General features: G+C 49.7%; 2 protein-coding genes across 7 annotated transcripts; one reads left to right on the top strand and one right to left on the bottom strand.

Annotated features, from left to right (window-relative positions):
* Window positions 1-29: 29 nt before the first annotated feature.
* On the bottom strand, window positions 30-15987 carry alms1 (ALMS1 centrosome and basal body associated protein). 5 transcript variants are annotated; one of them, XM_011620543.2, is made up of 19 exons: window positions 15819-15987; window positions 10114-10323; window positions 8843-9005; window positions 8461-8578; window positions 6678-8373; window positions 6369-6528; window positions 5250-6284; window positions 4916-5031; window positions 3681-4632; window positions 3436-3546; window positions 2974-3129; window positions 1873-2690; window positions 1534-1657; window positions 1257-1460; window positions 934-1178; window positions 647-812; window positions 522-570; window positions 345-444; window positions 30-266 (listed from the first exon to the last, which is right to left on the bottom strand). In XM_011620543.2, exons 4-19 carry the CDS (start codon window positions 8508-8510, stop codon window positions 222-224), a joined length of 6027 nt encoding a protein of 2008 aa, XP_011618845.2. In that variant the 5' UTR covers window positions 8511-8578; window positions 8843-9005; window positions 10114-10323; window positions 15819-15987; the 3' UTR covers window positions 30-221. The 5 variants fall into 5 exon arrangements, with proteins under 5 accessions (XP_011618845.2, XP_029683750.1, XP_029683746.1 ...); XM_029827890.1 differs by lacking the exon at window positions 15819-15987 and adding an exon at window positions 10995-11141; XM_029827886.1 differs by lacking the exon at window positions 15819-15987 and adding an exon at window positions 10497-10608.
* On the top strand, window positions 9722-15718 carry LOC115247216 (cilia- and flagella-associated protein 251-like). 2 transcript variants are annotated; one of them, XM_029828276.1, is made up of 18 exons: window positions 9722-9791; window positions 10707-10873; window positions 11033-11085; window positions 11171-11234; window positions 11303-11415; window positions 11487-11570; window positions 11654-11707; window positions 11800-12090; window positions 12259-12337; window positions 12424-12514; window positions 12603-12744; window positions 12862-12966; window positions 13067-13154; window positions 13225-13426; window positions 13505-13579; window positions 13680-13782; window positions 13883-13950; window positions 14050-15718. In XM_029828276.1, exons 1-18 carry the CDS (start codon window positions 9754-9756, stop codon window positions 14180-14182), a joined length of 1950 nt encoding a protein of 649 aa, XP_029684136.1. In that variant the 5' UTR covers window positions 9722-9753; the 3' UTR covers window positions 14183-15718. The 2 variants fall into 2 exon arrangements, with proteins under 2 accessions (XP_029684136.1, XP_029684140.1); XM_029828280.1 differs by lacking the exon at window positions 9722-9791 and having other exon boundaries at window positions 10738-10873; window positions 10981-11085.
* Window positions 15988-16848: the final 861 nt, after the last annotated feature.

Below are 16848 nucleotides of genomic sequence, written 5' to 3'. Positions count from 1 at the left end.
ATGAGAAGGATCAAGCAAGAAAATGCAGGTTTCTCTTATCAGGTAAAATCTGTTGGTAACAGCTTTAATTCAAAGATGAAATTTAAGATCTGTTTGTTGTTTTAAGCTTAATTTAAGATCTGCTAAAACAGCCGCAGCCTCCAGTCCAAGCTGAGCACATTAAAACAGGTAAACTGGGTGATAAATAAAGAAAATGTCTCCATTCAGGCGGCTTGTTTTGATCACTGCCATGCTGTTCTTCTGCCCAGGACATGACTGGTGATCCTCTGGAAGAGGGAAAACAGTTGTTGCTCAGTCAGGATCCAGCAGATCTTTTAGATCCACTTTACCCGACCAAGTCCCACCTTGTTGTAGAGCCGAGCGTTCAGCCGGTACGTGTCGTACTGCGCCCTCCTGCGCTGCTCCTCACGCCGCTTCCTCACCTCAGGAAGGTTGTTATAAATCCTGGTGGAAGGTGGTCAGAAGGATTTTATTATAGTGTCGAGGTTGGTGCAGCTAAACATGGAAATGGAACTCGTTACTGTTTAGATCTCTGGATCATCTCCGTTCTTGGAACAGCCCTCCTGGTGCCTGGAGTCATAAATCCGTGTCAGAAGGCCAGTTTGTTGTTAATGTCCACACGTCGTCCCTCCCGTGTGTGGAGTACCTGCAGGTTTCAGCTGCCGCGGCGCTCCCCCGGGCCTGCTGAGGTGTTCCTCTCTCCGCCTGCTGAACTCCTCCTGCAGCTTCCTCTCCTCCGCCTGCAGAGCCAGACGCTGCAGCCGCTGCCTGGACTGAGAGATGAAATCTGGGCGACGTGCTGCCAAAGCCTCCTGCACCATTCCACAGGAACATTTGCCAGTTTAACATCTTTCTGAAGTCCACCAGCCTCAGTCTTCTGGAGGATCTGCTGAGTGAGGCCTGGGGGGGGGGGGGCATTAAAACCAGACCCACCTGTAAAGACAAGGCAGCAGGGCCAGAAGATGCTGGTTTCAGCCTTGGCTGTGGATCATGACGGCGCCATGAAGTGGGTTTGTTTTCCTCTTCAGGGCCCTGTCTCTGTCTGAGCGGCTCCCTCCATGGCTTGGTTCTGCTGCATGGTTCAAACCAGGACGTGCTGGGCCTCCACATGTCCTCTTGGCAGTTCTCCTTCCTGCCTTCAGCCCTCAATTCCTCAGCAGGGATGAACCAGGAAACACCTGGAATAAAGCAAACCACTTCCTGTTAAACAGGTACACAGGCACCACCTGTGCTCACCCGTGTTTCAGCCTTCGTGCCTTGTGAGTCGAACTTGGAGGGGCTTTTCTTGCTCTTTCTCCGTTTTTGAGCCTTGGGAGGTTTACTCCACCCTCGTGGTCCTCCCAAGATGGATGAAGAGGAGGAAATGTGTCTGGAGAGTCTGGATTCAGCAGGAGAAGGAAACGTGGTTCCAACATCTCTGGTGTGGCGCCGAGTCCCATCGCAGATGAGCTCCAGGTCACCTGAAGAATCAACCATATGAAGCATCATCCATCAGGAATGAGGCCAAATCCAGACGCAGCCGCCCACACTGACCCGCCTGGATGCCTTTGTTGGCCACTTCAACCGTCGTCCTCGCTCTGAGCGTCCTGGAGGGGCCCAGGTGTGAGCGGGAGGGGACGCTGTCGGCGCCGGTGGAGAACGCCGACTCAGCAGACACCTGAAGACCAACGCTGACATGAAAAGGGAGCACTTCACAAGGACATCGATGATGCCTCGTAGCTTCTGGAGCCGCGTGTGCCGACTCACTCCAGATTGGGTTAGAGCTGATGTTTTAAATCTGACCTCCTTTTGTTCTTTTCCCATCAAATCCCACAGCTACAGCCGGGATGAGCTGCTTGCCCCCCCCGAGGCTGCGGAGCTAAATTCACTCACCGTGGAGTCCTGAGTGAGCCGTGATGCTGCGCTGATGGACAGCTGCTCCTCACTCCTTCCTCCCCGCTGCTCTCGGCGTTCCCTCTGCTTGTCGATGGTGCTGTAGAGCTTCCTGAGGCTGCAGCTCGTCTTCAGCAGCTCAACTCTGTGGGAGCCAAAGGCGCGGACCAGTCGGGCTGTATCCACGGTGGAGATGGATCCAGATGTTGAGACGGTGTCAGTCTCGTCCCTGTCTGCGGGACAGAGGTGCTGATGGCGAGCGGCTCCGTGGGAGCAGCCGTTTGCATGTTCGGATGGGTGCTCCACCCACCGGACCGGACCAGATTCAGCTTCCGTCTTTCTCGCTTCTCTGAGTCTCCGCTGTGTTTCTGCAGCCCCGTCCTCCCTCCTTTGTGCTCCATCTTCAGAACCTCGACTACTTCCTGGAGCTTTACTCCCCCTCGTGTTGTGGATCAAACGGGACAAACGCTCCAGCCTCTCCAGCAGCGACGCCTCTCTGTTACTGGTTGGTTGGGAGTCTTCCAGGTGCCAGCGTGAACAGAACCTCTCCCACAGCTGGTCCAGAGTGCTGCTGCTCTGTGTGGGGGGAGGGTTCTGGTCTGGTGACTGAGGGACCACGCTGGGAACCAAGTGATTGCTTGACTTTTCATCGTTCACTTCTTCATGGATGCGCTGGAACCTCTTATGACTAAACTCTGACTGGCCGTAACTGGGGAAGTTCACTGGACTGGTTCCCTGGTCCCTCAACACAGTTGCCGTGGTAACAGGAGAGGACGGAGGCAGAGGTCTGCTCCCATTTGTTTGGGAGGTTGACTCTGCTGATACAGATACAAAGATCAGTGAGAGAGCTGATCAACACTTCGTCATTAACCCATCGTTAAGTCGCTCATCATTTGGATTTTTGCAATTATCCAAACAAGGAAAGAAAATTACGGGGCGTACCGTTTACCGTTTAACGGCCAAAAGTTGGTTCAATAGTGAAGCCGTTTCTCTGACTTTCTTACAGAATGTTTACGGCCACCAGGCGTTACCAGTCATGTGACCAGATTAGCCATTTCCATTCAGCAGAGCATTTTAAAACACTTTGTATGTCCAGCTCACCTCTGGGTTCAGCCTCCTGCATTTGGTAGGTGGATGTTTCCAACCTTCTGCTGTAGATTCCCTCTGCGTGCCTGGTTGTGACTCCACGACTTATCTCTGGATCTCCGTATCCAAGGACGTCGCCGCTGAACCGAGGGGGGACGGCATCATCAGAACCTGGTTAGCGTAGAGAAACATAGTATTCAGAGAAGGACAAAGATATAAGATGTGTGGAGGCAAGCAGTCCACAGACTCTCCCTCCAATAGTTCCTGTGGGGGCCCCACCAGGCCTTTGTTCCAACCAGCCCCTGAACATGAATAATTAAGGGTCGGCCTGGTGTAGGTTACAAAAGCCCAGCTGCTCCCCCGGCAGGCTCGGGGGAAACAACGGTCACACTTCAACCAAATAAATTTTGCCATTTTTACTTGGCACAGACAGCAAAGATAAATCCTGGGGACGGAACCCTCCAGAATAGAACGAACCTGGGTGGGAGCTTTCCATGGTGGCGTCAGAAGAGAGGGCAGCTTCTGTTTGAGGGATGTAAAACAGCTCCTCACTGCCACTCGGTTTATAAGGCAGCAGAACCGGAAGCGCTTTAAAGGGAAAACAGGATCATCAGAATAAATACCGGAAGACAACTATTCCATGAGGTGCGCTGTTACCACAGCAACAACCTCCCCAGCTAATTGGAGGCTGACAAGACAAACCTCCTCCAGACTAAACCTACCTGCTTCAGTGGTCTGGGGTGACACCACTTCTCTATGAATGGCAGACGGTAGCCTCGCACCGGTTCTGTACAGGGTGAAGAGACCTTGCTGTCTCATTAGCTCTGTGTTCCTGCACCACTCGAGTGGACTGGACAACCCAACACCTTCATCTGGACTGCTGGCAGAAGAACGACGCATGACAGAAAGCAACTCCTCAGGCCTCATCGCTGGATCAGAGTCTCTATGGGGTGAGGGGATCAGTGGGATCAGCCTGTGACTGCTGGTCCTGGGGGACAGAGCAAGGTGGACATGGGAGACATGGCCTGATGGGGCAGGTGACTCAGGAGGGGATGGAGCTGCCTCCTCTTTAGCTCCACGAGCTGAAACACAACCATACTGGACAGTCGACTCTTCACCATGACCCACAGACTGTGTGTCAGTGTCTGGTTCTCTACTCGAGGCCTCGCTAGGAACGTCTGCTTCTTCCAATCGTCCTCCAAAAGCAACTTGTCTTGTCTGGGTCCCTGGCTGTAACTGGGAGGTTTGGCTTTGGTTTCCCTGGGAGAGGAGACTGCCTGGCTCAAAGGCAGGTGTTGGTTCTGTTTCCCCGTGTTCCTCTGTTGTGGGTGGAAGCTTCTCAGCTGCATCACCATCAACTGCATCTGTGGAGAGTTCAGAAAGGTGGAGCAGCTCTGGTGACGCCGAGGAGGAAGGTGAAGAAGAGCGGCGGCGAGATGCAATCGTGATGGATGCGAAGGCCCGTCGGGGCGTCCTGGTGAGGGTCACGCCTTCTCTGGCAGCAATTTCACGTATTTGAGCCTCCAAATCCAGACAGGAAAGGTTCTGAAGCTGTGAAAGCAGATCTGTCCTGGGACTCAAGGTCTGGGTTTGCTTCGTTCTGGCAGGATCCAGCTCCCTCTGGAGTCTGAAGCTGCACGATGACGTGCTGTCCGTATCGGTGCTTCCCCAACTCTACAACACAAAAACAGAGTGATGACCTGAAACCAGACCTGAATATCGGCCGACGTTTAGAACATCACGGCAAACATGTCAATGATAAAAAGGTCACGGCACGACAACTGCACACCCGTTACCTCCATCCTGAGGTCTTTAATGTCCAGATTGTGGAAGCAAAAAATTAAAACCCAAAGCCTCAATATTTCAAGCTTTTAAATTTGATTTTAGAAATATTAGATGGCTCAAGTAACTCATTACAACTCAGTGTGTGACATCGATGAGCCCTTTAGCAGTTTACCTTCATGGGGCTCCTCAACAGCAGTTCTTTTTTGATCTCTTCAATCCGTCTTCTGTCTTCTTCATGCAGCTCCAAAGGCTCACAGTGTTGTCCCGACACCTTCAGCTTGATCCATTCTACAACGTAGCAACAGTTGTGGCTGCAGCTGTAAATGATTTGCACTAAAGTCCAAATCAGTGATGATCGCCTTAACTTGGCTGTGTGACAGACGCCTACTTTATATCAGCCAAATTGTGGGCAAACATGGCTTTTTCTCCCAAATAAGGTGTTTGTTCTGACCATTAAGATGAATAAGAAGTTGAATTGTTGTACAGATGTTTGTGTGAATGCGTACCTCTGGCTTTCCTCTCCTCCTGGTCGGTGGTGCTGGACGTACTGGACACCACACTGGCTGCAGACTGGCTCCGCAGCAGTTGGGTCACCTTGCGTGCCAGCGAGCTCCCGCTGCTGCCATCACTCACCACTCCCTGATCATCCTCCTCTTTGAGCAGAGGCAGGGCGCCGGGACCCTCCACTGCAGCCTCTTCCTCCTCCTCCTCCTCCTCCTCCTCCTCCTCCTCCTCCTCCTCCTCCGTGTCTGCAGCAGGAGGGAGCTGCTGTGGGCCCGGGCCCGAGCCCGATGGAGCGGTGGGTGCTGGCCCAGGTGGGACGGTGTTGTCTGGGGGGGCGGCGCTGCATCCTTCAGGCTCTGTCCGCTGCACTGACTCTGAGAGCATCAAGGCTGATGCTGCACCTTTAACAACGCTGCTGTTTTCTTGTCCTCTGCATGAAGCTGCAGCTGATGGATGGTCGGCCACCGGTGATGACCTCACACTCTCTCGCTCAGGGTTTTCTCTCAGTTTTGCTGACGTCAGCATGGAGTCAGATGAAGACCTGGCCCACAGCTGAGAGGACTGGCTTCTGTGGGATGTCCCGGTGGAGGCCACACATGACCCAGCAGATAACACATTCTCTGCTTGTGTCAGGAGGTTCCGTGTCCCCAACATGGGCTCCGAGCGAACTAGAGACGCCTCTGTGAATTCTGTCCTACTGGGCCTAAAGGATGCCTCCGAGTCTCTTCCTTCTGGGGACAGTGAGGCGTCAGAGTCAAACCTGTCTCCCAGCTGGATGGTATTCTGGCTACTCGTTAAGCTGCTGTCCCTTCGTTGTTGCAGGGTCGTCTGCAGCGTGGACGGGTAAGAGTCTTCGTCCAGCGGGGGGGACGACAGCAGGTGATTCTGCCTGTCTGTGTCTGAAGTGGAAGGCTGTGCGATCTGTTCTGGGATGGGTGCACCTGGACCAAGACTGTCCAGGCTGAATGCTATGGAGATACTGGAGTCCACTGACATAACGCTGCACCCAGAAAACTCTCCTTTATTGGGACTGTCACCTTAAAATAAACCAACCAACATCATCTCAACAACAGGAAGAACATTTGATCTGTGATCCAAGCGTCACTAAACTACTGCGGTACCTTCAGAGGGTTGGGTGCTCTTCGATGGGGTTCCAATGGATCCTTTAATTGTACAGAGGTCAGTGGGGGAAAATTCAGGTTCTCTGATTGGGCCTCTTGGTACAAAAGGGGTCAAGATGGTTGAGGGAGACTGGTCAATCCCCAGGTTATGGAGATACAACTGCATGAAAGACAAACACAGAACATTCAACCTAAAGCTCAGCGGATGCCCCAAACTGTAAACTCGGTCCGTTCAGTTGCAGCTGTGTTTGTTCACACTACACACATTTGCATATTTTCAAATAAAAGTAAAAGGTTAAATCCAAATACCGGAATCCGTTCTTCGATGTTGAGCTCTCGAGAGCGCGGCTGAGGCGGTGGCGTCGATGGTTTTGATGTCCAGTATGGGGCGTAGTTATCAACCTCCAGGCTGACCACAGAAGACGTTCCGATGGATGTTCCTATTCTAATCCCAGTGCTGTTGCTGTCCTGTGAGAGTGTCACATCGTGACCGAGGCCCAGGAGAGCAGGCAGATGAGCCGTGGTGCTTGGGTCATCTGGCGCCAGGCTCTTGTCATCCTCAGAACAACTCTTGGTGCCCTCACCCTTCCTCCCTGACGCGCGTGTGCTCAGAGATGACTGGGACTGTGATGCAGTGGGCAGCAAACCAGAAGGTCCCTTTGAAGAGCCAGCGTCATCAGCAGCAACGCTGGACACCACGGAAGGAACCGCGGAGGAACTCTCTGCGACACTGTGGTTGGCAGGAACTGACACCAGAGGCTGTGGTAAACTTCTCATGTTCTGACTCAGTAGGCGAGTCAGGCTCTCGGATATTGCACTGTGATCTCTCTTCTTAGGAGAAACGCCAGGAAATGCTTGCAGTGCTAAACTATCCAACAGCGACGTCTTACCAGAAGTCTGGTTTGACCTCCATGCATCTACTTTCTGCATATAGCCGACACTGGGGAGAGACGGCACTTCTGTGGGGGCAACGCTCTCTTGTTCTTCATCCGATTCCATTTTGTGATCACGCGACTGTGGAGGAATTCCTGCATCAGACTGGGAATAATTCTCTTTACTGGATTCAATGGCAGACAGCTGCTCTGCTTTAGCCTTGACACCAGACTTGGATGGAGCGTTAAAAACGCCTGGAGTGGACTGAGACTGTGGAAGAAACCCCAGGTAAGACCCCTCAATGTCTGTCTGGTTCCCTAATGAGCAGAGGCGCTGGTCTTTGTGGCTTCTTTCCACACCTACTGAGAAGGGCCATCTCCATGAACCTTTACCGGGAACCCTGTGGGGTTGACCAGGCCTTCCTCGAGACAACCCTGTGGGATGTGGGCCAGGCTGAGCAGCTGGTAATGGACCTTGCTCCGCCTCTTTCAGCAGCTGTCTGTGCAGCGCGTCACTACTGTGGTCGGGCCGAGTGCTGCGGGGCCCCGTGGAGATGTTAGAGGCCTCAGGCGTCCCACAGCTAGAATCTCTGTCACTCTGCTGCTGGGGAAGAGAAACGTCACAAGGTGGTTCTAGTGGTGTTTCAGTTGGTGGAATAGCTTCTTTACATGTTTGGGAACTTTTGGGTTCTTCAGAAATGGATGGAATGATATTCCCAGATATGACAGAAGCAGAGGATGTGGTACTACTGTCAGTCAGCATGCCAACATCTTTCTGAAGGAGCTTCAGAAGATGCTGGGCAGGAATTTCCTTATTCAGAAAGAAAGCCTCGTCTTCAGCAGCTTCTACCCCAGGGTGGTTTTGGGGGTCAGTTACAGGTTCTGTGTCATCTCTGGGTGGTGCCTCCCTTCTGTCAGCTGTGACAAACAGTGAGGAATGACTGGTTCTCTTTGGTCTGTCATCATTTGATGGTGAGAAACTGTGCTGTGATAAAGAGCAGCAGCTACTTTCATCTTCAGGTCCGAGTGGTGCCTCCAGCAGAGAAAGTACCCCGTGTTCAGAGGCCTGAGGGCTGCAATTGTGAGGTACAAATTTAAAGGTCTCTGATGCCATGGAAATGTCAGGGTACGGCCTTTAAAAAGGGAAACACAGGTACATAAATAAAAATGCTGACTGTTAAAGTCTAGCCAAAATAACCCTTTTTATGTAATGATTTTACCTTAAAGACACAAATTCATTGTCACTTTGTTGGAATAAAGAATATTCCATAAACTGAGGTTCTTCTCCATGGTTTGTGGGTAAAAGGAGACCTGGAGATAAGTTACTGTCCTGGAAGTCTGATAATGGGGAAAATGCAGAAAATTAATCACAGGTACCAAGTACAGAGTTTCAAGACTTAGCTGTGACGCATGCCATCTATCTTAGCCCTCATTCAGTAATAATAATGAACGGTCAGCTACACAACTTGAAATTTAACTCAGAAAATATTAAGACATTAAGCCCACGTGTATCCGGAACACATCTTATACAGCTGGACATCCTATACAAGTCATACGGGGTTTGTGTGTGTATAAAACAGTTACATTTAGCAAAAAACCTGCCTGGTTGCAGAGAGAGACCCCATGGCTGATGAAGCTCCAAGCTGTGTCTCTCTAGCCGAGCTTCTCTCTGCTCCCCATCAGCACAGCCAGAACTCTGGGGTGGTTGGTACGCTGGTGTCTGGCCAGCAGAATCCGCTGGCCTCTCAGGTAAAGCTGTCTCTACCTGGGAAGACAATCAATCACCATTATTGGTTGCTGGGGCTATTGAAGACAACATTAGGGAGGACAATACTGCTCAATAGCGAGTCTTGCATTCAGAGTTCACCTGACTTCAAGTCCAACTGAATTATTATGTTGGACTTGATAACCGTTCTATTTACAGAATGCATGAGACATTTAATCTTCTGCTATGATGATGTGCCCCTGCAGCTGTACTTTATAAACACTTTCAGCAGCCAACAATGAGTTCACGCAACAACGATTATCATTGTTAGCTAATAACAACAGGTTGTTAGCTCGACATTACTTTGTGGATTACTTTCTTACTACTGCTAAACGCTTGCGGGCACATTAAAGTTGTTCAAAAATGCAGCCTACATAAATTATTGTATTCAATATCGTATAAGCAAGAATGTAGAATGATAAGTTTCAAACCGATAAGATTTAGGTAGTCATGGATACGCAATTGTTAGCTTAGCATCTGGCGTATTATTATTCGGAATCACTTGCGGAGGGACGACAAAAGCGGTACTTTATATACACCCACACACACAATCTTTACCTCTGAAGAACTCATGCTGAAACTTCCATTATAAGTCGAGATGCGTTTGACTGCGTTATAACTGTTCCTCCGGAGATGGTTTCCAAGCTGCGTTGCTATGAAATGTTGGCTTAAAACCCGGAAGCTCACGCGGGAGGACGGTGGCGCGAGACATTTGAAATGCGCTGCTAAAGATCGTCTATAACGGAGGATGGACCGCTCCCGTTCATTCAAGAGGACCAAAACATGGTCGGTTTATTTTTCCTGTCTTATAATACAATGTTGATAAATACTATGAATTGCATTGGATTATAGTCATTTATATTAAATCAAGAAGGAAGATAGTTTCAAGTGAACTACCTTCACCGACTTTTACTGTAAAAGTAATTTCACTATTTTTAGGCACCGAGTGTTGTAACATTACCCAATAATCAGGACTAAGTTTAAAAAGTAACACTAGTAACTATTACAGTAATCACCGTAAATGTTGACATTACATTACAGATTAACTGAGGGTTCGTATTCTTAGTTATAATATATATGACTATTATAGAAGTCTTGGGTTCCTCACATGCTTCTGCAGGGTCAGAAGCAACTCAGCGATTTGGATTGAAATGATTCAATCAGGCGTCATCTGGCAGACATCTCTAACTCGTTCCTCGCTAGTGCTGGTTCTGGTTCTGGTGCGGGTGCTGGTTCTTTTGATGCTCTTCTGAAGCTGTCGTCCCTCCTCATGTGCGGTGGTCTAGAACCTTGGGCTGCCGGTGTTGTTTCATTCTACCTAAACGGAACATGCACATGACGAAAGCTACATCTGCATAAGAATTAAGAACAACAAACATTTCTCCGTTCCCGTTTTCATTTGGGCCCCAGCAGGTGAAACGCATTTACAATCACCGCTTTCTCCCACGCAGACACTGACAGCCACGAAGCCTGGTTGTTATGACGTCATACCGAGTAAGCGGTCTTGACATTATTAAATCTTCGAGGTGTAAACGCAGATATTTTTATTGGCTTCCGTCTGATCTACAGGTATCGCGCGGCCTTCAGGCATCTGACCCCGCCCCTTTATAATGATTGACAGACACAGCGTCAAATCACAAACTATAAAGACTGGAACGTGCTATTTAATTGGCTGAGCCTGTTCACGTCACAACGGTATAGGTGGCTATCGGCGACCGTAGCGGCCCATCGGCCCTTTAAAGACGGAAAACATTGGCCGATCCAAGCCGACTGCTGCAGGATCGGAACATATTCCATCAAATATAGCGGCGGGACAGCTTTACACACGCAAACTGAGGCCATGCCAAGGAAGAGGAACTCCGTCAAACGTAAGGATGTGCTTGTCTTTATGGTGTATTAACGCCGGCACTTTAGTATACGTTCGTTTGATAAAGTTTTAACTCCGTCCATGTCCCCGGTCGGTTAATAAAAACAGCCGCATCACCGCACTTCTTGACCGCAGTCTTGATTGAGCTTTTCTGCCCCAGCCAGTGCACCGATTCCAGGAATCCGAGAGGAGCCGAGGGTGCTGCTGCCTTTTGTGAGTATTATTCCGGTAATTAATCATGTCAGACCAAGATCCGGTCTAAAACAGTCAAATGAAGCCTGATCTTCTCCTCTCCTAGGACTCCGTTGTGGAATACATACACAGACGCTCTTTCCTGAACTTCATCACATCTGGATTCTTCGGTAAAACACTCGGACTGAACGTGAACCGCGCAGTTGGCTTCTATCTGGTTTATGTTCTTACGTTCCAGGCCTGGATGAGCCCATGCTGAATACCCATCAAGATTATTATCATTCGTACCCCTACATTTCGCCTCGTAATGGTTTGGAGCCACATCCGAGAATAAGAGAACTGGCTGAGGAGGTACGGACTCTCTTCTTTCATTACATGGAAAATGAAACTGAAAGTAAATCTCCTCCCACTTTTTTTAATAGGAGGCAGATAAACACGCACAGGAACTGATAGAAGAAGAGAAAAGGCATAAAGAAAGAACAGAGAAAAACAGGCGTAAGAAGTTGGTCAGTAATTGCATATTGATTAGCTTTTCGAATGTCTGGATGCATTCTTTATTAGGTTTATGAGAAGCTTCTGTATGTTACAGCGTAAAAAAGAAAAGCGGTTAGAGAAACAGAACGCAGTTAAAGCACTTTCACCAGTAAGTGTTGTTTTACTCACACTCACACTCACACCTGTAATCTCTCAGATCCTCAAAGCTACCGTTTCTTCTATTTTATGTCATCTCTGGAGGATCATGAAGAGAACTCAGAAAATCACAGAGAAGCTGATTTTATTGAATCAGACGGAGGCACAAACACACCCATTGAATCGGCTGAAACACCAAATCCAACCAAAAGTGATGAGAGGAGTGAGGCTAATGAGGAAGAGGAGAGGAGTGAGGCTAATGAGGAAGAGGAGAGGAGTGAGGCTAATGAGGAAGAGGAGAGGAGTGAAGCTAATGAGGAAGAGGAGAGGAGTGAAGCTAATGAGGAAGAGGAGAACTCTGTGAGGACACCAGAGGAGGACAATGCTGAGATGAAGGTTTGTGGAGACCTAATTTTAGAGTGTAGGAAGTGTTCAGCAAGACTCAAAAAGCGACGCTAATCTAATCAAGAAATTTCAGTTTCCTGAGACTGATTAAAAACGTGTCCCTAAAAGGTTGAATTCAAATGCTCTTTTTTGTCCATCACCTGTCACAATGGTGTGCAGGTGCTTCCCAGGGAGCCAGATTCTGACCCCCAACCAGCAACAGCGGAGGAGCACGAGAAAAGAAGCAGAGACCTCGCTGGTAAACAAGAGTTAAACTCTTCCTCCATCAGATGCCAAACAAACAATGTGACAGTTTTAAAATGGCAAAATTCCTTCCTGCCTCAGGAATGGGGTTCCGTTTGGCTTCGTCTGGTCAGTACGAGCTGGCAGTCAAATTCTTCACAGATGCCATCAGCTACAACCCAAAGGAGTTCAAGTGAGATGGGGTCTTTGTTGAGCCTTGTTTGGAGGGTTAGGGTTCTTCAGAGCTCCCTGAACGTGTGGCCTCCCCTGTTTGGTTTCAGGTTGTTTGGTAACCGTTCCCTGTGTTACGAAAGGCTGCAGCAGTACGAAAACGCTTGCAGAGATGCCGATGTCGCCCTCCTAATAGAGCCCAAATGGATCAAAGGTTTGTTTAGGAAAGGAAAAGCGCTCTGTGGGCTCAAGGTAAAGCACAGCCTTTGTTTGTACCTTTTCATTTGAGCACATTTTCAGAAAAGTTAATGTTGAAGTTGAGCTTTTCAGACCTTTGGCACAGTCCTGAATCCTCCTTCACTTCTGCAGAGGTATTACGAGGCCTCGCTCGTCTATCGGGAGGTGATGGACCTGGACAGCTCCAGCACGGAAGCCAAACAGGAGCTGAAACGAGCCCAGACTCTGCACCTCACGGTGGGAGTTTCCCTCATACGGGACCTGTCTCGGCGGCCTCGGTTAGAGGAGACGCTTGTGTGCGACTCACTTCCAAGGATAATGTCTTGTTTTATTTCAGGAAATGGGATTCAGTTGGGCAGAGAGTTCAAAGGCCTTAGAAACACACCCAACAATGGAGGAAGCCATAGAATCACTCTTTCATGGAGGTAAGGCTTTCCCAGAGCTGGGAATCTCACACAGCCCACATAACCGGGGATTTCATCCGTCTTCCTTTAGATGACAGCATAGAAGGTTCAGAGGAAGCGGCCATGCAGGAGGATGACGACAGCAGCGAGAAAGAAGAAGAAGAAGAAGAAGAAGAAGAAAAATGGCTAGTCAAACGATCCAGGCGACACAGGGGGAAGCAGAAGGGAGCGTCTGCCAGTCTGAGCGGCGTCAGGGCGCCGCCGACCCCTCAGGCTGCACGCGCTGGCAAACCGTACGTTGTGGTTTGTGCCATTACAGTTTACTCCAGATTTGTTCAAACCTCTCTGTCCCTCTGTGCTGGTGTGTGAAGGGAACTGTTCTCCGTCTGGGTTGGCGTCCTGGCCCCTTCGGTCACCTACGTGATGCTGATGCAGCTCTTCAGCAGGTGACGTATCTGTGAGAGCTTCTAACCCCAACCACGGGCGTGTTCCTGCTGCCAGCGTCTTAGTAACGCTGCTCTTTTCTGTCCTGGCCGCTGGTGTCAGAGCCGGGACGGTTTACAGCATCAAGATGCTGCTGGAACACCAGTGTGCCTTTGTCAACTACACCAGAGGAGAAGACTGCCACAGGGCCATTCAGCACCTTGATGTACGCACGCGCTCCCATTTCAGCCTGCTGATCAATAAAAGGGAGCATGGTTTCTTTTTTCTAATACAGCTAATGTTGCATTGTTGTGTTAAATCTTTAGGGGATGATTCTGGAGGGGGCTCCCCTGTCGGTCCGATATCCCAGCCCGTCGCTCTGCACTGATCCCTGGTAAGAACCCGATGGGTGTTTGTTCTGGCTACAGGTCACAGGGAGGTTCATGGAGCCGTAACATGCTCAACATACAGGAATCCACGTTTTCTGTTGCAGCCGATCCAAAGAGTGCTTTTTCTGGCGAACCATGGGCTGCACGAGGCCAGACTGCGTCTACAAGCACGACCCAAATCACAGGGGCATCGACAGGCACAAGTTCACCACAGGACTGGGAAACTTTCACACCTAATTTCTCTTTTGGAATATTTGCCAACCATTGGGATACAGAGGGAGCAGGAGCTCATCTTAATGTCATACATTTACTGTCACGCTTGTTTTTTTTGTTCTTGATTTTATGCTCATTGATTTGACTCGTCTAATGTTTAATCAGATTTCGTTACTGCTGATTATCATCCGCCACTAGGTGGCAGCATCACCTTTAACTGTGCTGCTTCTGTGACGACGCCTGGCTAACGTGCACCTAACGTGCACCTAACGTGCACCTAACGTGCACCTAAAGTGCTGGAAAACTTGGGTTTGCTTCAGTAATCTCAGCACATCCTCCAATGATTGTTTTTTCTTTTTCATCAGGGGCATTAAATAATGTTGGGGTTTTTTTTGTTGACAGAGCTGTGCAGGTTAAAACAAAGACTGGAGAAGGAAAAATAAAACCAGCATTGTTCAAAGCTAAGACACCTTGGACGCTGAAATATTCAAAGGTCAGCAGGGAAGCAGGCCTAATGTAGAGACCTGTGAGATAGTTACTGTCCTACCACCAAAACAAATGCAGATTACTCCCGGCAGCAGCTGCGTGTCCTGTTACAATGTCCTTGAGTGAGAAGAGTCCCTGAAAAGTCTCTGAGATTTTGTCTCAAGCGAGCCGAAAACATTCCTCTTCAGTCTCCTCCAGGTTAACGTGGGAGCAGATTTGTGTCGATCCTCCTGCGTCAAAGACCAGCAGGGTTTGTGATCTGGATTACAAAGACCTTCCCAGAGAGCAGAATAATTAGCTAAAAATGACAAAAGCCGGAAGCCACGAAGCCTTTGGACCTCACAGACAACAGCGGTTCCTTGTGGGCATTAATTGGCCGATGGTGGCATACCTCCCAAAGCCCTTTGATCTGCCTGAGATACGAGGGCCTGGATGGCCTGTAATACTAATAACATGAACTCTGGTTGAACTCACGAGCACACGGGGTTGATACATTACCAAAATGAGTCCATATTTAATCTCACCGGGCCACTTGGCTTTGCTTCTCAGATAAAGACTGATAACAGCTCAGAGCAGCTGGGATCTTCATCCTGCTGCTCCAGGCCCAGATGAGGTCAGCTCTCGCTCCACTAAAGCAAAAAGCAGCACGATGAGGCGCATCTTGTTAAAAAGTGGCATATCTGGCAATGGATGCCTCCCCCTCCCCCAACAAGGATCAAAACGGACAATTTGACAATGCAGAAATAAATAAAACTCATGGAAAAGGTTGAAAGGTTCTCCGTACGTTCTGACCTCTCCAGCACAAAATAATCTATTGCAGCATTGCAGACGGAGAGTGCACAGCTGCTGCACGCTGCTGCACGCTGCTGCACAGCTGCTGCACGCTGCTGCACGCTGCTGCACGCTGCTGCACGCTGCTGCACGCTGCTGCACGCTGCTGCACGCTGCTGCACGCCGCGGCGGCGGCGGCATCAGTGGTGTCAGCTGATTGAAAGCTTTGCTGCAGCTCACAGGCCTCTGCTCAAACTCCATAACCTTCCCAGCGGGATCGCTGCTGTTTGTTTGCACTTCAAACATAGCAGAGTGTGTGTGTGTGTGTGTGTGTGTGTGTGGGGGGGGGGGGGGGGTGTTTTGATCATGAACATGTTTAAGGCTCCATAAAGCTGATACAAACCCTGATATTTTAATGACGGTGTTGTGCTGATTTGATCTGGAGATGGTTTGCTGGTGAACTCAGAGCTCAGAGACGCCGTCCATCAGCCCGACCTGTGACCCTGCCGCCCGTCCTGCCGCCCGTCCTGCCACCGAGCCGCCCGTCCTGCCACCGAGCCGCCCGTCCTGCCACCGAGCCGCCCGTCCTGCCACCGAGCCGCCCGTCCTGCCACCGAGCCGCCCGTCCTGCCGCCCGTCCTGCCACCGTTGCTGGTTGCCTTTTTTGCTCTGTGAAATAAATACAGTTAGTTGTCACAATGAGAAATTGACCTTCTCTTTAATTAAGGCCGAGTCTCCACAACACGCAGCACAAAAACACTTGGACGGATCTGCTGCTTTCATGTCCCTCATTTGCATTGTTGACGCAGGGAAGATAAAAGAATCTTTGGTCTGTTGTCTGTGCTAAAGGTGAGCGTAGCGTCTGCTAGCCTGCAGTTCTGGCCAGAGGAATGACGTCCAGGTAACGAGATCATTCAACCATCACCTCACATTTTATACTAGTTTTGTTGTTCCAGCTGAGCAAATGTTGTTTCAGGGAACTGTTTTTAACTGTAGGTTGATTTGCAGACTAGCAGGTTTCTAAAAAACGAGCAGATTTATCAGAATACTGTAACCCTCGTGTACTGTTGCTCAGCTGCATGACAAATAGCAGTTTAAAGGTTCGATCCCTCCTCTCCTTCATCTGAGAGCGACTTCAGCGCAGCTTCTTCGGTGCATGAAGCCCAACATGGCTCAACATGTCCCCCTCATACTATTAACACGGCTTAATAGGGCCAGAAAGTATGAGCCCCGTGTGTGTTGGAAATCATTCAACCCTTCCACGTCGGGCTGTATTTCACTTGGCTATCGACCTACAGATCTGGAGGTAACATGTTCAGCGGCGTGAAAAATGTCACGGCCTGTAAATCGCCGCATTGTTGCCTCCGGGAGTTCAGCGTCCAATAATTGATGGCCGTTTCCACCCACCACCTTTCCTCGCTGCTGTAAATTCA

Source organism: Takifugu rubripes, chromosome 2 (genome assembly GCF_901000725.2).
Source record: "Takifugu rubripes chromosome 2, fTakRub1.2, whole genome shotgun sequence".
NCBI classification, from domain to species: Eukaryota; Metazoa; Chordata; class Actinopteri; order Tetraodontiformes; family Tetraodontidae; genus Takifugu; species Takifugu rubripes.
This window is presented reverse-complemented; position numbering and strand designations above follow the sequence as displayed.

Bases quoted from the DNA above. Each gene is read 5' to 3' on its own strand.
- LOC115247216 (XM_029828276.1), top strand. From the start codon at position 9,754: ATGGACCGCTCCCGTTCATTCAAGAGGACCAAAACATG. The intron at 11,416-11,486 runs GTACGGACTCTC...TTTTTTTAATAG, and splicing joins TAAGAGAACTGGCTGAGGAG to GAGGCAGATAAACACGCACA. The intron at 13,427-13,504 runs GTACGTTGTGGT...TGGTGTGTGAAG, and splicing joins GCTGCACGCGCTGGCAAACC to GGAACTGTTCTCCGTCTGGG.
- alms1 (XM_029827885.1), bottom strand. The intron at 6,285-6,368 runs GTACCGCAGTAG...GTTTATTTTAAG, and splicing joins GAGCACCCAACCCTCTGAAG to GTGACAGTCCCAATAAAGGA. The intron at 4,633-4,915 runs GTAAACTGCTAA...TTTGTGTTGTAG, and splicing joins TGTTGAGGAGCCCCATGAAG to AGTTGGGGAAGCACCGATAC.